This window comes from Mytilus trossulus, chromosome 6 (assembly GCF_036588685.1).
Source record: "Mytilus trossulus isolate FHL-02 chromosome 6, PNRI_Mtr1.1.1.hap1, whole genome shotgun sequence".
NCBI classification, from domain to species: Eukaryota; Metazoa; Mollusca; class Bivalvia; order Mytilida; family Mytilidae; genus Mytilus; species Mytilus trossulus.
Window position 1 is genome coordinate 45703118 of NC_086378.1, and position 22761 is coordinate 45725878.

Sequence of the window (22761 nt, forward strand, 5' to 3'; positions counted from 1 at the left end):
ATAAGGAAAACACAAATTTAATCATTATAGACCAAAATAGATTAAAATTTGAATTTTTGAAACAGATTTTAAATGTTTATGATACTAAAGTATATGTCGTAAAAAGATGAATCTCATTTTCGGAGTACGACTCATTTCCGATAGCTAATTGTAAACATGAGCACATGGAGGCCAAAATTTTTACAAATTGTCACTCTTATAAGTGATTGACAACTAAGGTTTATGCGACTTACTGAAAACCATGTTCCCATTATTGTTAAAAGACTATATTTTCTCTGTCGCGTCAAGACAGATGATAAATGATGCCAGATTTCTGATCCGTTTTCGGATGTTTTGTTCCAAAAAAACAGACGAACAAGCAGTTGACACTGCAAGCGATGCAAGTTATGTACCTAGAAGACATAGAAACCGACAAGCTGATTCGTTACATTCTAGATCTGTTACAAGGACATCAGAATATGAAAACCATGGCAAACATCAAGTCAAGGGAATGCTTAATGATATGATTATAAATTCAGATAAAGATAAAGGATTTGTAGAGACTTTTTCATCAGATGTTGATGACAATCATAAATCAAAAGAACATGAAAAACATTCACAAATAATAAGACCGGAAATTGACCCAGAGACAAAATCATTTACTTTTTTTCCTGGGCAAGGAAGCCAGTTTGTTGGCATGGGTAAACAATTATTACCCTTTCCAGGTGTCAAAGGACTATATGACCATGCTAGTGAAATACTGAAATATGATTTACTAAAACTATGTCTGTATGGTCCAAAATCAGAACTTGATAAAACTATACATTGTCAGCCTGCTGTATTTGTGACATCTGTTGCAGCTATTGAGAGATTAAAAGAAGAAAACTTTCAGGTAAACAACATGAACAATAATAAAAAGATTTTTACAGTTACATATACAAAATGTACAATGTGTTACAACATTACCTGTATACATAGTATTATATTTCTACAGTTATTGTTATACACATGTATATTCTCTGGGTACAAAGCAGATCCTGGTCCACATGTGGCACCTGTCGTGCAAAGGGGTTTTGATGATTTGACCTTAGTCATTTGGAAATTTGATAGCTTCCTTGTGAGCAGCAACCCTACATCAAGGAAATCATGATAGCAGATACAAGTGAGGGAATCTTGTATCAAGCGGGAGATATACATGTATTGAAGGCCGTACTTTAACCTATAATGGTTTAATTTTTAAATTGTTATTTTGATGGAGAGTTGTCTCATTGGCACTCACACCACATCTTCCTATATCTATATAGTTCCTAAGCAGGCGCTGCTGGTACATGTATGTTGCTACATGTACATCATGTACATAGAAATAGAAAGTTCACATTTGGTTAACTTTCGCAGTTTTGCATTGCTCTTCAAATCCCATGTGCACGACCCTATGGGTTAAAAATATCAAACACCCCATCCCAGTTACACGTAACAAGTGGTGGTAGCTGTGCAATAGGTCGAGTATTTCTTTAGAGTAATTTGGCTGTTGAACAGGGACATTAAATCTTAGCTTCCACAAAAGTCCCATGTTCATGGAATACTTTTACCCTTTTATACATCTGTAACACCAACGTCTTGTGCCCCTATAGAGATGGTGGGCAAATTATGTTATGCTAATTGTGTAATGACTTTAACGGCGCATAACGTAACACTATACTTTGGTGTTTCATATGTAACGTCACATCCTTAGTAACTGTTATGTGTTCTTATATAGATTTTAATATACGTTCCACATGTTATATTTGCTGTCTTGTAAATGCCTAAGTTATTTCAAATTGGATGCTGATCTCAGGCCATCTTGGTCATTAGCTCACTGAAGTCAATAAACATAGTGATGCAAATGGCGGCGATGGGAATGTTGACATTCTGTCGAGTCGGGAAATGGACAAACAGGGCTTATATCTAAGCTTACTCTTAGCATGTAGGGGCCCAGGTTATAATAGTTATGCCTTATGCTAATAAAATAACAATGTAATAAGCGGGAACGTGTGAAATAAGGGTAAACAGAAAGGGGGACAGTCATTCAGTCAGGGGACCCCCCATGGTCAAACAGTGAAGACGAACTCTATATTATTATTCCCAGAGACCTTACTAACAATGTTTACATACAATAACAATATATAAGTATATACAATGTTCATCAAATGTCTTTATATACCATTGTATACAGCAAAATGTACAGGTTGGCTAGCAGTAAATGACGAACGCGAAAGTCAAAGTGAGTGTTTACTTAGTAGCCAGAAAGAGATGTATATCATGTATATACAAACCTACATTATATACCCTAAACCGCTACAATACAATGTGCATTGCTTTTCAAAGAACCCTCACAAAACTCTTTTTGAGCATGTTGAGGGGTCTGAAACAGTAAGTGGCCTGTTGTGAGACAAATTGGTTTTAAACCAATATTTGCCTGGCAGCAGAACTTTTCATGTTGATCAAACGACCATTTTAAACAAAATAGAATATTTGTTGCCTGCTATAACCATGATAACCCTTGGTGTAAAAACAGTTCATACTGGAAGAATATTTCTTGTGTATAAGTTGAAAATGGGGAAATGATTGAAAAGATGAATAGAAAAATCAATTGATATGATAAGTACATTTATATCATGATTTTGTTGTATTACAGGGTATAGAGAATACCATTGCTACAGCTGGTTACAGTGTTGGAGAGTTTGATATGATAAGTACATTTATATCATGATTTTGTTGTATTACAGGGTATAGAGAATACCATTGCTACAGCTGGTTACAGTGTTGGAGAGTTTGATATGATAAGTACATTTATATCATGATTTTGTTGTATTACAGGGTATAGAGAATACCATTGCTACAGCTGGTTACAGTGTTGGAGAGTTTGATATGATAAGTACATTTATATCATGATTTTGTTGTATTACAGGGTATAGAGAATACCATTGCTACAGCTGGTTACAGTGTTGGAGAGTTTGATATGATAAGTACATTTATATCATGATTTTGTTGTATTACAGGGTATAGAGAATACCATTGCTACAGCTGGTTACAGTGTCGGAGAGTTTGCTGCTATGGTGTTTGCTGGAATGATGTCTTTTGAAGATGGTACTTACATATAACTACTGTAAATTTAGAAATTAATGCAAGGTTTTTTATTATTGCGAAAAATGCGACAAAGTTGTAAACGCAATAGTTTAAACTCGCATTTTGAAATATTTCATATGAACATGATGAGTCAAACAGAAGTTTTCTCAAATATCGTAAAAACTAAAATCGCATTTAACAATGTAACATGAATGACAAAATCGCAATAATAAATGCATGCAATAATTTCTGAATTTACAGTATATATATATATAAGATTGTTTATTTAAATGTCATTCTTAAATAATTGAATTTGATTTAAAAAGTTAAAATAGCATGACTCTGACAAAAAAAATTACTAATAAACCTCCTCATTGCATGACTCTGAAACTAAACAACATCATTTAGTGTAGTGTCACAGTCGTGCAATGATGAGATTTATCAGTTAGATTAAATAGAGCACAAAATAATTAAGCTATAAATATATCATGTATATCTGCCTTAAACTTTTATTGGGCTTAATCCCAGGGCCCATTATAACCATGATAACAAGCATTTATAACACTGATTACCACACTTTTTCATATCTTTCTAAAAAAAAACCTGTCAAATAGATTGTGAACTATGGAAGGGATTATTAATTAGTATTAGACGATGCCAATTGTGATCTTAAATAGATTATGGGGATCTCTGATTATCAATAACTCTGAAAAAAGGATAAATAGGATCTGCTAAAAATATCGAACATGCTGAATGTCAGATACAAAGGAAACAAAATTAGCAACAAGTATAAAAAAGAAGATGTGGTATGATTGCCAATGAGACAACTCTCCACAAGAGACCAAAATGAAACAGCAATTAACAACAAGTGCATGGTCAATATAGCTGGACTTGATACATGTAGTCTATTAGGGAGATATGACCACTTCTAAGCTGACACACATCTCCCACTTAGCATCTAGACCATAATTTGTAGTGTCTGTTGGTCAGCCTTTTAGCTTTTTATCCTATAGTACAAGAAATGTATATAATATATAGGTATACATGGTGTAAGTCTATTTATTTTTTTCTTAATTACTACAATAAACATAAAATTGAGAATGAAAACAGGGAATGTGTCAAAGAGACAACAACCAGACCAACCAGCAGAAAACAGGCCAAGGCCACCAAAGGGTCTTCAATACAGTGTGAAATCTGCACCCAGGGGTGGGCTTCAGATGGCCCCTAAACAAAAATGTGTACTAGTCCCTCTTAACATGAGAGAACCAATTTTATTACCTGATTTCTAACTTATTACTTTGGTTTACTAAGTATTCATTTCATGAATCTCAGATACCATCTTATTTGGATTGAGGTAAAGAAATGTAGCTTATATAAATGCGCCTCCAGTGCAGTAATATACATGTACATGATCATGATTTATGAGACAGCTATAAATTAAAGTGTGATTCCCTTTATCCCCAAACTGTCACCTTAATCTATGGTGAATTATTCAGCACTAGTAGATAAGCCAGCGTGAATTTAACTGAATCAGAATCAACATCACATATAAAATATCATCAACAACACTATGACTGAAAAAAATCAGCAGCTAAAAATGAGCATCTTGCACAGTGGATATAATATAGCCTTAATATAAAGACTGGTGCTGTCTTGCTGAAGTTTCAAAATGCAAAAAAATTGTGTACCTTTAAATGAGATGCCTTTTTGTTATTTGTGTCATTAGATTGCTGAGATGCCTTTTTGTTATTTGTGTCATTAGATTGCTGGCTCAATTATCTCAACCCAGATAAAAGAATCATTGTGGTCATTGTCACAAGACTTATAATTATATAATGTCAAAAAAAAAAAAGAAGCTTAAAGTTCTTATACTTATTATCTGTCACTATTTTCAGCCCTCAGTGTGGTCAAAGTAAGAGCTCAGGCAATGCAGAGAGCCTCAGAGGAGACACCTAGCGGAATGATGACAGTATTTTGTTTCTGGGGAACCAAACTGAATCTAGCTACAGAAGCAGCTAAACAGTATTGCAAGGAGCAACATCATATAGAAGATCCTGTGTGTAGAATAGCCAGCTATCTGTTCCCTGAGGTTAAAGTTATAGCTGGACATGAAGAGGTACAAAGAGGTTCTTACTCTATTTTGAATGAGCTTCACAGTTTCTGTACTGAGACATCAATATTTTCTTACCATTTATTTGTTTAAGTTTTATCCATTCCTCTGCCTTTTTCATCCTTTTTTCCTACATAACCCCTGGCAGTATTTTTTTTCAAAATCTTTCCATAATGACATCAAACATTTTTTACTGTAAAAAAAATGATTTGGTGTATTGCAAATGAGACTACTCTCCACAAGAGACCAATTGACACAAAAATTAACGACAGGTCACCGTACAGCCTTCAACAATGACCAAAGCCCGTATTGCATAGTAAGCTATAAAGTCCATGAAATGACAATGTAAAACAATTCAAATGAGAAAAACTAACAGCTTAAGGAGTATGTTCGATAAGGTCCTAAAATGGCCCCCTTTTTTAGCGTAAATTTCAAATTTGAATTTATTGACCAATGTCATGACAAATAATAACTAATACATTGACTAGCTAGGATATAAGCCATTTTGTTGAAATTTTACATTCCTGCGTTTTATTATGACGTCACAAGATGTACTCATATTGATTTTTCACGAAAAAATCAATGAAAATGGGTAAATTTCTATAGATTATTAGACAGAAAACAAAGAGTGCATACCTCGACAACAAAATTCTTTTAAAATAATGTTTGTGAACATATTTCACATGTTTTTTTTTAAATATTAAGCTTGTTGATGCCCGCTGTCTATGTTTCCTAGTCCTTTGTTTGGTTAAATCCAGCTGATTTTGTCAAATTTCACCAAAATCCCTTATCTTGACCTTTCTGGGATGTAAAAATCAACATGTTAGAATTGAACTTTGAAAAAAAACAGTTCTGTTTAACTTTTTCACATGTCTTTAAGGCAACTTAAAACAATTATATCCAACTATGAACTTTATAATGGGGGCCAAATATGGCCCTTACCGAACTTACTCCTTTATGAACAAAAAAAGAAGAAAAACAAATATGTAGAACATAAACAAATGACAACCACTGAATTAACATGTTAGTGAGTCATAAACCTCCCTCTTACCTGGAACATGGTGTAACAGTACAACATAAGAGCGACTATAAAAATCAGTTGAAAAAGGCTAAACTCATCAGATGGGTACAAATACAAATACTACACAGAGTTGAGGTGACCAGTACTTGTATATCGATCGATATCCCATTAACAAAAAGACACTAAGTACAGATTTGAGAGTACTCTCAGTTACTGACAGCTAGTTCAAAGCCACTAACAAGTAATGAAATAAATTTGCATCTTAGACTAAATTATCAATCAGAACACATCCAGCATCCAATGGATTTATTGTAAAAACGTCATAAGCAGTCAGAGAAAAACATGAGCTTGTGTAATGCCAAGATACAGGTATCAACAGATTTTAGTAAAGGTTTTAAGTAATTTGTGGTAACCAAATCCCTGGCTTAATAATTTACCAGTAATACACAGATTATATGCACAGAAACATGTACTTCTATGTAATATAAATACATTGGAAGGTAAAAGACCTTGAATTATAAGATTTATTATTATTTTTACCATTGCAATTCATATTTTTATATTGCAGTTCGTTCAAATAAGCATTCATATTTTACAGGCATTAGACTTCATAGAGAAGAATAAAAAAGATTTTGGAATAAGAAGTTGTAAACGTATACCAGTAAGCGGGGCTTTTCACACTCCCTTAATGGATTCAGCAAGGAAACCTGTCAGTTATGCATTAAGACGGATAGAAATACATCGTCCAAAATTTCCTATATTGTCAAATGTGACTTCTAATAGACTGCAGAATAACGTCAATTTCCATAAGACTGTTGTTAATCAACTCGTGAGACCAGTGAAATGGGAACAAATAATGTCAACGCTATTCACAAGAGACAAAACTAAATCGGCATTTCCATATACATATGAATGTGGACCAGGCAAACAGCTGGGAATTTTCTTAGACAAAATGAACAACAAAGCATTTAAAAATTACAGAAATATACAAGTCTAATGACAAGTGAAGCCTTTTGAAATATGATACTGAGTGAAATATGATTCTGTTAAAAATTGTAGTCGGCATGATACAGTTTTTCATATTAAATTATTAAAATAATATTTTAATGTTTCAGATAATTCAATTAATTATATATCCGACAAATCAGTATTGATACAGTTGAAAAAATGTTTTCCTTGAATGCATTGGACACTTTCTAAATCTGAGCATCTCTTAAATCAGTTCAAATACATGTAAGAGTTAGTATCAATAATTTTAATTTTCTAAAGAAAAGGAGATGTTGTATGATTACCAACGATACACCTATCCACCAGAATTCAAATGAGTGGATAGATGCAATTTTTTTGCACTATACATCCTTCATCAATGCTAAAAACACATACTGTTAAGTCAGCTTTAAAAGGCTCTGACAAGAAAAAGGTGAAACAATTGAAACAAGAAAACTGACAGCCTAATTTATAACGCATAAGTTTATGAAAAACCAATATGACAAACATGAGCAAACAAGAACCAATAAACTACAGTCTCCTGACTTGGGACATGCACATAAAGGAGGTACAGGTTCAAACTTGTTTGTGAGCGCTCAACCTTCCCCTAACCTGGTACAGTAGTGTAAAAAAAAACAACATAAGAACACACTAAAAAGCCTAACTCTAAAAATCAATAGGACACAACATTAAATAACATCAAACACATTAAACACTGATATTTTTTTGAATTTGTTTTATGATATTCAAATTATTAACTGATTGATATAGTAATTATTAAATACATATTGGTTGGAAGGAAATAACTATGTAATATATGCATGATTTGTGTCATACAATCATCCATTATTTCACAATTAATACAATGTAATAGATATTGCAGTCAATCCTGCTTGAAACTTTGCTGTTGATTTTCAATATCATTTCCTCAGATATATTATTGTGCTTTTTTGCTTGAATATTTTGTTGGTTTTTAATCATATCTTTAACTTACTATACTTAATATGATATGTATGCATACACAAGGAGAGACTTAGAGAATATAATAAAAAGAGAAATATGATGTAAATAATACAAGCATAGAGAAACTTTAGAAAATGAATTTCATTTGAAATACAAAATACACATATATAAGTAATCAAATATCACATTACTATGCTTGGAATGTTATTAAATATTTACATAAAAAAAATAAATTTTTGGGTTTCGGGGAAATTAATGTCTATGAAAATTGTTAAAATTTTGAAGTATATAAACAGATATATGTTTGCTTTACTTGTCCTCTTTCATATTTGTTGTTTTATTATTAACGATTCAATTTACATTTTAACTAAGAAGCATTTATTAAAGCAGAGAAGGTACTTATTGTTAAATAAATATGATTTATTGGTAACCACTTTTGAAATTTTAATTTTCTCTTAAAAATTTCTATTTCCAGTTTCCTTTTCTTTATTTATTTGCACATACACAAAGTGTAGAGGACAAGTGTGAGTGAGCCATTGCCATTAGTGATCACACCCTTAATCCTGGTCAATTGTCATGCAGTAATTTTTTAACTATAAAAAAAATACACTGAAACTACGAGATATGCCCAGTTGAAATGAAAATTGCCACACTCATCTTCTGGTTCTATAGTTTAAAACATGTGCTCAATGTCAGAATATATACTTTGGCAATTTTGCCTTTTAGGAAAATCAAGCTTTTTATCCATTCCTAAAATTAAAAAATCTTTGAAGACCACTTGACCTATTGAGACCTTGGCATGGATGATCCTTTTGCAGTCAGCACCTTTCAGAATAAAATTTGACAGCCAACTATTTATCCAAACTGGTCACTGCTACTTTAATCCATAATTTTCTTCATAAGAAAATGCCTGTACCAAGTCAGGAATATAAAAGTTGTTATCCACATGCTTGATGCATTTGAGCTCTTTATTTTGCCATGTTATTAGGATTTTTCTGTTTTGATTTTGGTGAATTTACTTTTTATTAAGAATAGAAATTTCTCTCAAATGGCTTTTCCCTTTTCCCTTTTTATACAGCCTCAATGTGGTATATTGGTATCACGTTAGCGTTGTTGTCTGCGTCATTGTTGTTGTCGTCGTCTGAATACTTTTAATTTTCGCACTCTAACTTTAGTTAAAGTGAATAGAAATCTATGAAATTTAACACAAGGTTTATGAGCACACAAGGAAGGTTAGGATTGATTTTGGCAGTTTTGGTCCCAACATTTTAGGAAATGGGGGCCAAAAAGGGCCCAAATAAGCACTTTCTTGGTTTTCGCACTATAACTTTAGTTTATGTAAATCGAAATCTATGAAATTTTGACACAAGGTTGATGACCACAAAAGAAAGATTGGGATTGATTTTGGGAGTTGAGGTCCAAACAATTTTAGGAAATGGGGGCCAAAAAAGGGCCCAAATAAGCATTATTCTTGGTTTTCACACAATAACTTTAGTAAAGGTAAATAGAAATCAATGAAATTTAAATACAAGGTTAATGACCACAAAGGAAGGTTGAGATTGATTTTGGGAAGTGAGGTCCGAACAGTTTAGGAATTTGGGGCCAAAAAGGGACCCAAATAAGCATTTTTTTGGTTTTCGCACCATAACTTTAGTATAACTAAATGGAAATATATGAAATTTAAACACAAGTATTATGACCATAGAAGGAAGGTTGGGATTGATTTCGGGAGTTGTGGTCCCAACAGTTTAGGAATAAGGGGCCCAAAGGATCCAAAATTAAACTTTGTTTGATTTCATCAAAAATTGAATAAATGGGGTTCTTTGATATGCCCAATCTAACTGTGTATGGAGATTCTTAATTTTTGGTCCCGTTTTCAAATTGGTCTTCAAATTTTCAATTGCACAGTAATCAGCAAGAGCAAGAAATCTTCAATTGCACAGTATTGTGCAATAACAAGAAATCATCAATTGCACAGTATTGTGCAATAGCAAATATTTTCAATTGCACAGTATTGCGCAATAGCAAGAAGTATTTAATTGCACAATATTGTGCAATAGCAAGAAATTTTCAATTGGAGTTATCTTTCTTTGTCCAGAATAGTAGTTGAATCAACTTAAATCATTGTTTTATACAATATATAATGTATATTCACTTTTACTATCAACTGATAAATTAAAACAATCTTTATTCAGTGATAACAAGCACTTTTTTACATTTTGATATTTTATAATGTATTTAAATGAGTAGTTATTGTTGCAAACTTCATTAGAAATTTGAATTGAGATCAGTTTTGAAATAAGGGAAAGGGAGATGTGAAAAAAAAATTGGGGGGGGGGGGGGTCATTTTTTTCATTTCAGATTTCATAAATAAAAAGAAAATATCTTCAAACATTTTTTGAGTGGATTAATATTCAACATCAAAGTGAATTGATCAAAGGCAAACAAAATTTTTAAAGTTTATTATACCACATTTATTCTGTGTCAGAAACCTATGCTGTGTCAACTGTTTAATCACAATCCAAATTTAGAGCTGAATCCAGCTTGAATGTGTGTCCATACTTGCCCAACCGTTCAGGGTTCAACCTCTGCGGTCGTATAAAGCTGCGCCCTGCGGAGCATCTGGTTTTAGTTTGAAAGTTGTTTCACATGTGTAATTTCAGTTTTATTTATGGCTAACATTGAACATTTATTCATCATTCTGTTCCTTTAAACATATTTTGAATATCCTAAAGGAATTAAATTTTTCGTTTTTGTTTAACCATGCAGTCTTTACCTATATGATTTAAAAAAATATCCCACTTTGTTAGAAGTATACCACATATAACTTCATAACATTTTGTAAAACTGGACACATTAAGTTTAGTTTGGACCTACATTAGTCATTATCGGTTCTTTACATGAAAGCTTTACATGGGGATACTCATCCAGCAGTGACGGTGTTTGCTACCCTTTTAGAAACTTAATATTACAGAAGGTAGAAGACCTGGATCATTCATACTTTGTATATAGATGCCTTATGTTATAAAGTTTTCGTTCATTAATGTGCATTGTCCTTGACTTAAATTTCATGGTTACTCGAAAAAAAGTTAAGATTTTTAGAATCCTTAATTTCTCTCGTATGAGTAATCAGAGTTCACCTGACATTGGCCTCATTGTCATGGTTCGTTGATCAATGCTAAGTTCCCTTGTTATCAAAGTTTGTTTTATTGACGAGCAATAGGTCAACAATATTTAAAGCATATTTGGTGTATGGAAAGATTGTAAGGTGTACATTTATTTCCAGTTTGATTTATCTGAGTTTTACTAAATCTTAGAACTATTAAGATAATAACAATGGTTAGTAAAGAATGTAAGCCATTTCATAATGTGCACTCTTGTTAATTTTGCTGTGTAAAAAACTTTAACAAAGCTTTCCCGAAAATCGGTTTTGTGTTAAGGTACTGAATGACACGTTTGAAAGAAGCAACACGACCCTTATCATCATCATGATTTGTTGGATACACCTGCCTCAAGCTGTTAACATCTGCATCTTGTACCATACCCAAAGTCATCTGGGTCGTCAACATGGTATGATTCGTTTTGCATCAAATCTTCAAACTGCTGTAGAGTATTATCGGCATTTGGTGTTCCCACCAATAAATTGCTGCTTATCGTCGTTGTCAGTCGATTATACTGCGTAGGCATATGTACACCGGACGGCACAGAAAACCTCACAACAAACGGAGAAGTTGCCAATTGATGTTTGTTTTCGCCTCGAATAGTTTGATAACAATCTACCAAAGATTGAATCTTTTTGATGACATCAGCTGGAGTTTGCGTTTCGATAGAACACTCGCTTACGGTAACCTGACCAGATTCTTTTAAACCCGATAAAGGATCCAAAGCATTGGGAACATTCATAGTGACAGGCTCCTGAGTGATTGTACATCGCATAATGTTATTCATAAGCAAGGGAATAATATCTGGATTTGTTTCACAAGCCCGAACAAAACCTAAACGCACACATTCATGAGGAATGATATTCCAGCGTGGTCGACTACCTTTTGGAAAACCGCTTGAATACTCGAAGGTACATATTATGACATCGACTGGACCTCCTGGCAACATAGGATACGGACTAATGAATAATTCAAAACTGTGCAGGGAACCTGGTTTCCGTTCTCGTTCATTTATATTTCGGTTATATAGTATTGGAATTTCATTCTGTGCTTCCTCCCACGTGACCATGTAACGGTTTTCCGTTAGATAATATGCATTGTCAGCACGAAGAGTATATGAATAAACAATTTCTAAACCAACAATGTTACCAAGGGCCGCATGAAAAGTTATATCATCCTGAATGAGGATGCGTCCTTTGAACTTCTTTTCAAACGCTGCAGGGTTAGTTATGCCATTTGTTGGTTCAATTTGCTTCTTTACAACTTCACCTATTTTGTTTACCGTCAATAAACAGACCGACAAGACCATTTCTTCAATAATCGACTTTTTGAAACTATTTCCTTGGCCACCATACGCTATAGTGTCCCTTAAAGATAAATTGGTGCAACCTGTTTGTTTTGACAAAACTCTATACTGCTCCGGATGTTTAGTTTCCCTAAATTCAACAGGCCAAAGATAGTATTGAACACGTTTTATCGTAACCCCTGCTTCAAAAGAGCAGAACATCCTGTCATCAAACTGTCCCTGGAATTCATCCTTAAGGAGTTCTCTTTTAATATTGATGACTTCATTCAATTGACTGAAATTATATATGATATTTCAGTTTCACATAAGTAAAATGCTTAAGATAGATTTGAAGAAAGCACAGGTCATTTATCTTGCTTATCTTTGAGACTAAACTAAATGTTTTTTTAAAAACCATATTTCGTTTGCATCATAATGTAGCAATTGTTTAGTTTTGATAGAAAAATAAACCAATCAGAATTATCAAAATTTAACAGTAGCACGAGCCTAAATAGAAAAATTTTGATGAAAAAAAGGTAGTACAGGTTGACCTAATGCATACAGGATTATCACCGAACGTGCTTGGACATATGCAATAACATACAGTGCTAGTCCAGTAATCAAAATACGTTAAACATTGAGTATTTTGTCGAATCAGAATATAAATGTAGCAGAGGAAAAAAAGTCTCTATCCCGAATTTTAATTAAAAAAACATTTAAAAAAATTGTCAAATAACTTAAAATTGATATGTGTTGTTACCTCATGTCTATTTGGATGACATTTGTTTCGCCTATACCAGTCAATTCCATAGAACTCTTTGTTCCAAACGTTTTTACAGTTTGTCTCTCTTGTGCAGCATTCTTAATAATGTCTATCAAATCATCCAGACTATCTGGTATAAGTGGAGGATTCGGCTTGATAGCTGTAACCAAATGTGTTTAAATAGAAAATTAGTACGGTCGAAATCTGAACTTAAAGTAAAAATACCAATACGAAAAAAAAAACAACATCCAAGTTATCTCAAATAACAGAAAATATAGACCGAACATTTTTATTCAAAATTGATGCAATAGATTGCCGTTTACCATTACAGACCATATACATGCTTATCGTATAATCCAATTTAAGGTCTACTTCATAACCTGATATCTTTCTCGATATTGAGACAGATTGACGACTTATATTATCAGATTATATATTACATGGCATTTTTCATATCGCATGTATTATCAGCCCTAGGTTCAATATCAGCCCAAGAGCTGCATGACTCGAGGTCTGATATTTACCGATGGCTGATATAATACATGCGATATGAAAAATGCCATGTAATAATTTAAAAAAAAAAAAATTTATAACTTTTTTGGATTCGAGCGTCACTGATGAGTCTTTTGTAGACGAAACGCGCGTCTGGCGTATATACAAAATTTAGTCTTGGTATCTATGATGAGTTTATTCATCATATGCTTCAACAATGGAGAAAAATAACAGATTCATAAATTGATCATTTTACCTGGTTCCCAAATAGAACTTCAAAGGGTGAAAATTTTGTGGACGTTGGATCCCAAATTTAGTACATTGTGTGAAATCTTTCAAGCATATGCCTCAACAGAGAAGAAAAATATTTTGATAATAAAAAAAATTAAATTCAACAATATCCATAATGAACACTGTTTGAAAAACTCAACCTATTTTAAAGTAACTTTCTAAATTATGGTTGAAACTTTTAAAAAAAATGCATTTTATTTAATAATTTGTGTTTTTTTTGTTGTTTTTTTTACACAATAAACTTTTCAGTATCCAAATAATTGTCTTGTACACTACTTTGTAATGATTTTCACTGAAAACATAGCATTGAGGTCTATTCGCCGAGTATCAACGGAATGCCATGCGATAACGTTACAGCAAGGCATGTGATAACAATCGAAGCATGCGATAAACTTTTCATATCAGTCCGCTAGTTATCAATTCGAAAAATATGGAATTTACGTCAATTGAATGCTATTATCATACAGTAAAAATCATATGTTATTTAGTCTTTAAAAGTATATGATAATAGAATCTGAACCCTCCATCGTATTACGCTCGGGCATGCTCATACCATTCGGATTTCAGTAGCATGTGAATTCAACTCACAAAAATGGTGCCCCAACAGAGTAATTATCATATCAATGAATGATATCGACGACTCGTGAGTTTGATGGTCACAATCCTTAATGTGTTGGTCCATACGATAAGGCTAGTCTCAACGCACTAGTGACATGTTTTCGAAGTCATGGATCGATAGATACCAGAAAACTAAAAGTCGATAAAATTTACTTATCACGAAATTGAGACTTAACGGCTATTCACGTGGCGGTTGCTACATGCATAACAGGAAACACTAACCATATCAACGCATCGTTTCTTTTGGATTTCATACGATCCCTTGTTATATTGATAAGTCCTTTAGTAGGTTCAGGTTTATAATATTTTGAACATCGGCGAAATATTACTTATATTCATTTAATCAAAAAGCTATTGCACATTTAAGGGAATTGGAAAATTACTAGAAACCAGACAATGACTCTTATACATCCGTGGTATTACCTGGAAGTACATATTTTTAGGATAACTACTTCAAAACATAATGAAAATCAAACATACTACCTGGCATTGATTCGGGTTCTGGCTGGTCCGTCTTCGCCATATCATAATCTCTGACTGTATGTTCTTCTGCTACACCGACAACATTTTGAGGATGTACATCTAAATATTTGAAATGATAATTATCTACCTTTGAGTTGATAAAAATGCAGCAAACATTTATTGTTTAAATTAGTGTTGTCAAATCGTACACTTTTGCCTAACCGGTTACTCAGATAATCGTTCGACCGATTAACCGGTTAACCGGTACAGTTTAACTTGGGGTTTGAAAACCTTATCCTTAATACCTAACACATAAATATAAGATGTGGTATGAGTGTCAATTTGACAACCTTTCATCCAAGTAATAAATTTACGCTTTTATAAGTGAATATTGTACATTGGCATTATAAGGCATGTCTTTGTGGATTCCTGGCGAAGTTTGACTTTTAATAATCAAATACATCGTATCGACTAAAGCGTCTGTACCAATTTCAGATTGAAAAATTTAAAAATAAACGTCTTGATATCGTAGAATGAATATGTCTGAAACCGAATATTCTTTCCTTTTCTCTTGTTGTCTCCGGAAATAATCTGTTTCTTTGATTTGTTTGCTTGTTTCTTTAAGCATGTTACTCGTACTATCACGTATTCATTGACTACATTTACATTGGTTTGCATTTCACAATTGTTTAGTTATTCTTTCGTTTAAAGTAAGACTAAGACCACGACGGTTGTTGCACATTAAAATTTAGGTCTACACAAAACTAGACCAAAAACGAAATAATTAAGTAAATCGTATTACTAATTTAAATTAAGTTACTGTTAAACAAAACATGTATACTTATTATGTTTCTTTAAGATCCTGCCCCGAGCTGAAAGACAAGTTCTAATTAATTTTATGTTTTTAGGATTAACAATAGCAATCAATATACTGGACAAATGATTTGTCTAATTAATTACCACAACGAAAATTTTTAAATAAAACATAACTATTTAATGATTTCAATACAAATGTATATCAAATCTACCAATATTGAAAAAAAGTCCTGTTAACCGGTTAGCGATTTTGATATTCGGTATTAGGTCGTTCGACCGGTTAACCGTTGACAACACTAGTTTAAATCAAAGTAATGTTAGCTACTTTGCTACATCAAAAGACGATTTTAAAGAAACTTTGTATCAATACTATTTAATCGAAGGTCTTTTGTGTCTTTAAGATAAATCAATAAAAAATGAAGTACATGATCTTCCTTCATACCACTTAAAAGTATTAGCTAATTCCCGTCCAAACATCATTATCAATTGATTCTCTTTAACAGTTACACATTGACAGTTTTGATGGCTAATAAGATAATTCGTTCTTTCGAAAACCATAAAAAAAAAATTTGTTGTGATACTAGCCACCTACCATTGTCTTGTATTCACAACTTCAGTTACTGTCCTTCCTCATTCATATAACACGTCCAGCCCAGTAGTCAGCACTTCTGTGTGGACTTGAGTTATCATTGATATGTTCTTATTTTATAAATTAACTGTTAACAGAACTTTGATTTTTTGAAATACTAAGGCTTTTTTACCTCAGGAATAGATTACCTTAGCTGTATTCGGCAAAACGTTTAGGAATTTTTGGTCTTCAGCTTCGCGCTTTGTTTGGCCCTTTTAACATATTTTGATTCGAGCGAAATGCACGTCTGCCGTAAATACAACACTTCAATCCTGATGAGTTTATTTGACGTTTTTGATAATTTTCCACAATTATACTAAATTTTTAACTTAAAAGTAAGATTTACAGAAGTAATGCGCATCATAACAAGAAAGAGCAATGAAGATATATTGATGTTGTCTTCTCACTAAATATTTATTTAAAGAAACATAAACTAATTATAGAAGTTTGTTTACTGACTTTGTTGACCTCATCTACCTCAGTAACGTTTATATAAAGGATACCACAGTTACAGTTGGTCTTCAGCATATATTCACTAACAGCTAGATATAAATAAAGATAGTCGTTTTAGAATTTAACGACACAAAAAAAATCACTCAATATGACAGCAGTGCGCAAAAGGAAGTATATATTTCAGAGATTATGCGAAAGTCGAAAGGGGTAGCATGTATGTAATACAATGGTTTCAATGAAAATAAGTTATTGTGAATGTGAAAGTTATGAACCAGGGCTTCAAATGTTGTTCAAAGTGCGCGATTGATTGGAATAATATTATCATTATTAGAGGTTGCTAAACCTGGTAAAAAACCCAAATGGTAACCATATAGATAAAGCCTCTATTGTAACAATTAAAGAAGAAGACGTAAAATTCATTAGCCATATGAATAAATTATTATGAGGAATGAAGAAATGATACCAGGATCGATAAGCACAGATGGTGTTAATCTCACATCTCACACAGTCTAATTGTTGACACCAATAGGGACACACATATTACAAGTCATGGAGTCAATCTTTAGATCAGAAAGAAAACTGGAAACTGCGATGCATGTTTTTGTTCCCGAGTGTATCGCAAGCCCAGTTAACACTTCGGTGTTGATATGAATATCAATTATATGGTCATTTTTATAAATACTGTTGTACAGTATGGGGTTTTACCTTAAACTGTATTATGAAAAGGATTCATAAGCTATATAAAAGTGCCGCATTATTACTTTTATCTGTTCCTTTTGGTTTTCCATTAACTTTTAAGTTTTCAAGAGCAGGAATGGATGACATTAAAAAGGATACAATATTTTTAAGCGGTCTTAATGTTTAAAAATGTATGAACGGTCTAGCATTTGATTATCTACCGAATAAAATTTAGTGCTTGTATTTTGATCTTTATAATTTTTAGCTCCGGTCGACAACATCGGGACTTTATTTAAAGACCTAATTCTGAACTTGTCTGGTCTTATTACCTGGAATAATTCGCCAAATACTATTAAGGAAACAATGAAATTAGACACATTAAGGATAAAATGCTCAAACTTGTTTTTAACTTTATAGAATTAATATACATGAATAGAATGTAATTTTTCTTCTATTAAATGCATATGTGCTGATTCATTATTTAAGCAGCCTTATAGTGTCACGGAATAGAAGTTCCTTCATAATATAAGTTCCAAAAGGAAAATATATTCTGGAATATTATTTCCACAGGAATGAATATTACAGTATATGTACCTAACGGAATAAATGGTATAGAATATTTGTTCCAACAGGAATAGATAGTATGGCAATGTTTATAACAAAGTTTCCATTGGAACTTCTGTTAGGCGGAACAAATATACGTTGACAATATATACGTGTAGTTAACTGTACTATGTTTGGTTGTATTTACTATTTGTATTAATAGTTTGTTTTTGATGGCCTCAGGGAAGATTGATATGGTTAAATGAGTATCTTTTGTTTTTCATCATTATTTTTATTATTATGTGTGGTAAAAGGGCAGTTTACCTGCGAAAGTCTGACTTAGTGTGGATTCGCCTTCCGCGTGGTGATGCAAAGATGGAAATAGTTAACTATGTTGAACAAACCAGTCACGCTCTGCAAGGGGGTTATGGATTCTCCCAGCTTTATCTTATTTTCGTCTACTAGTATATACTTTTGGAAACGCCAGTTTGTTTTGGTTGATCCCAATATATGCACCTTTCGGGTTACATTTTACCAGTAATATGTTCCATCTGACGTACCGTAGCTACAATTCCGTCCGCCTTATCTATTTTTCAATATGTCCATGTTTTTACTTAGGGTGAGCAACATATTGGGATCAACTATGAATATTAGGTACTCTTACCCATAGTATCACAGTACATAATTTTTTTAGGAGTTATTTTTTGTCCAATATTCTGTTTTATACATATATATTTTTTTTCCTTTTCCTAATACACGTACCTTTAAATAGGCTGTCACCAATAATACCAATCGTGTCTAATGCCAGACCTGGGTCTGTCATGCTTAATTTTGAAAGTATTTTCTTAAACTTGTCACCGTTGTTTTCTTTCTCATGCTTTCTAATCTCTATGATCATTGACTCTTCGGCATAAGTTATTTCGTGCATCAATTTTAAGTTAATCACTAACTTTTTTGTGCACATCCTTTTAGAGCAATACATTCTCACATGCTCGTCAATTTGACGGCACTCCATAATTTGAATACAAATAAACGAACGGTTAGACTCTCATAAAGTATTATTTTTACCAATACGATTTTTGAATTTTACTTTCAGTTTATCATGTTTATTGTTTGAATATATCCTACCTTCTTGAATATAATAACTTATTTGTAAATCAAGTAGATATATGTACATATATATATGCTTCGACTTAAGATATCATTTTGAAACATATTCGTGGAAGAAATAATGGTAGATGCCAAGAATTATGAACAACAGACAATTGTGATACCTGAAATAAATTATTTGACGACTTCGCTCTACTGCGTTGGGACAAAACCATTTAAATATATAAAGTGGGATGGATTAATTGGAAGAACACAATGAGACTTGTATTAGGAACTCGGTCAATCGATGATATTTTGTCAAAAAGACAATCGTTTAAAGTTATAATTTGGCAACTATTATGTTTTTCTTAATTTATAAATCCTCGGAATAATTATACGAGTTGTATGTACGGACACATAATTTCATATATCAGCAGGACAAATATTTTAATTTATAAATGTCAACAGAATGGATTAAATTGAACATAGAACATGTACAAGATATCGAATGCAATATGTCACCAGATGTTAACTTTAAATGATCTTAAATGACGGGTTTCACAAGTGGGATATGTTGTCGATATGATCTGAAGCCCACAGTTCGTGTTGATTGGTCAGGGTTTTTGTTTTACTACGTTCTTTCTTTATATAGTATGGATTAAATTGAATGTATTACTAATGTATGTAAAACTGGTAAATTATGAATCCAGGAATTGTGTTACCACAAGTTCATTAAAACCTTATCCTGGTATCTACGATGAGTTTATAACACTATGTTTTCATATATACAGATTGGGTTTGAAACATTATTACAAACGGTTTCCCGCATCCTAATTTTACGATGCCGTTGTTAAAATAGAAACAGTAAATCCATGTGAACTTTACGATCCTCACCTCGAAATGTTATCAATTTAACGGTTTAGTAATGCCTTCTAATAATGTCATATATCATCAGTTCTAACATTTGTTTTGATTCTTGAAAAAATAAAACATAATTTAATCGTCATGGCTATAAAGTCACAAACGCTGTTGATTATACATTCTGTTTGATATATAGTTTGCCATTCCACAAGGCTATTGCTTATCTCAGACTGCTTTTGACATCCTTAATTTCACTCAATCCTGTATTTATTGACATTTTAGCTTTGAATACATGGTGTATTTTCAGTTGAAATATGCTTCGAAATATCTTTCAGTAAATGTGGATACCTTTACATTGGAACATAAAGTATATGTTGTTTTTTTATACGACCCCAAATTGTTTGAGGCCGTATAATGGTATGACGATGTCGTCGTCATCGTCGTCGCCGTCAAAACCAGTTAGTTTTCAAACAATAAATGGAGTATATGTGTATAGATCTCTATTTCATTTTCAATTAATACAATGTTCCATACCACCACTAGGACAGTGATGTGTGATTTCCGGGGGGTATTGTTCTAACTGTTTACATAAAAGGGGTCCATAACGGACCAGAATCAAGTAATTGTCTTGTTTCCGGACTATAACTTGCATGTTATAAGTGTACGGATCTTTATGAGCATTAATCCTGTATCACGAATATCACGAAACACAAGACCTACAAGTAAGTCCACACTAATCAAATCGCCTATCCACACATGTCCGGAGTTGTTGTCCCTAAATATCATTTTTTATATTAATATATATATATATATATTTATATATTAATTTTGTTGTCATTTATGCTAAATACTAGTGTATGGAAAGCTTCTTCTAGTGCATAGTCAACGAGGACTGAACATTATGGTTTACATGTCCGGTTATAGTTCAATATAAAAGCTGTTTTTCTTTGTTTCATCTTTATTATAAATGTTTGTTATATAATAATTTGGAAATCATTGTACTTATTTGCAAATTATAGTTTTCAAAGGATTAGAGAATAGGATATCAACTCGAGTTATTTGATTTAAATATAAAAATTAACGAACCTTCAAGCGATATCCAATTTTCACAAGTTGTTAAAACTTATTCTCTTATGGTAAAAACTCTCAATGTATAAAATTACAAATACCGCGAAATATTGATTAAGTCTTTTGCACATTTCAATAAAACAACAAATGTCCAATTTCGGAGTCAGATTTTAACATCAGACATTTTAACACTTTTTGTACTCTTCAGAATGCAGTAAAATTAGATAAAAAGTATTTTTCGCAGGTGAAATGTGTGAGTGTTTTGAAAGTTTTTAAAAAATCACAATGTCCGTTACTATGAACGAAATGTACATTGTCTTAACTTTTGACCCAACCAGCAACATATATATCAACTAAGAACCGCAATTTTTATACATGTACATGAAAAAACCCCAAATGTCTTGGTAGAGGGGTCTAATGTTATATATTGAAATATATATCTATTATATGTGTTATTTAGTCTCATATGTTAGTTATACAGATTTGTACAAGTGATGTCCGGAAACGCTTTTTTGTTTTTCTTTCTTTTATTAAATGTCGTAACGTAAGACGTGTTTTATTGCTGAGCTAGTCACAACCCCAAAAATAAAGTTTCAAGACGAGGCCCATATCGGCACACTAAATACAGCACAAACAACGTTTTCAAAAGTTCAAAAGAGTGATAAAGTATATTTCAACAAAACGGTTTAATATTATTAGTTACATGGTGTGATAGTGACCTTATACGGTATATATGACCCCATATATATCGTATTAGGTCACGAGCACACCGTGTAACGAATTTATCTTACCGACTGTCTTCATGCATGTGGTTTTAAGACTAACCAAAGTGATTAAGTCTTCAATACTTATTGTTTTAACATGTTTAAGAACCTACTTTCATTTGTCTATACAAAATCATATGCCAACAATAACAACGTGTTAGTTTAAATTTGCTTTATGCATGTATTGCAATCGTTCATTTTCAGTTTCTTCTTCTGTTCCAGACTTCTTTTTTGTTTGTTTTGAAAGGCAAGTAACTCCTTACTAACCCCATATGGTTGCTAACCCTTTATGGTAACTAACCATGTATTTTATAGGGCACCGTATATCAAATATATATAGTCACCACGTGTAGTACGTTAACCAATCATATCCCGATAAATCTAAAGGAGGTAAAATAAACTTATATATGAATTTGTTTATTTACCTAAATATATACATAGTTATACAATTTATAATACAAATATCAACAAGCAGCCATAGGCTTATGAAGCACTTTGTTCAAAACTATTAAAGATTAATTATTCTTAGAAAATTATCTATCACTGTTATCTATGCAAAAAAGTTGATTTGTTATTTACAGATAAATTTTTTACACAATGTTAAAAATATCAGTATCGAATTTG

General features: G+C 32.4%; 2 protein-coding genes across 2 annotated transcripts; one reads left to right on the forward strand and one right to left on the reverse strand.

Annotated features, from left to right (window-relative positions):
• Positions 1 to 66: 66 nt before the first annotated feature.
• On the forward strand, positions 67 to 7318 carry LOC134721428 (malonyl-CoA-acyl carrier protein transacylase, mitochondrial-like). The gene is made up of 4 exons (XM_063584433.1): positions 67 to 871; positions 3018 to 3105; positions 4980 to 5200; positions 6814 to 7318. Exons 1-4 carry the CDS (start codon positions 242 to 244, stop codon positions 7210 to 7212), a joined length of 1338 nt encoding a protein of 445 aa, XP_063440503.1. The 5' UTR covers positions 67 to 241; the 3' UTR covers positions 7213 to 7318.
• Positions 7319 to 11684: 4366 nt separating this feature from the next.
• LOC134722741 (uncharacterized) lies at positions 11685 to 19178 on the reverse strand. The gene is made up of 4 exons (XM_063586364.1): positions 19118 to 19178; positions 15259 to 15357; positions 13372 to 13534; positions 11685 to 12906 (listed from the first exon to the last, which is right to left on the reverse strand). The coding sequence occupies exons 1-4, from the start codon at positions 19176 to 19178 to the stop codon at positions 11685 to 11687; spliced, it is 1545 nt and encodes a 514-aa protein (XP_063442434.1).
• Positions 19179 to 22761: the final 3583 nt, after the last annotated feature.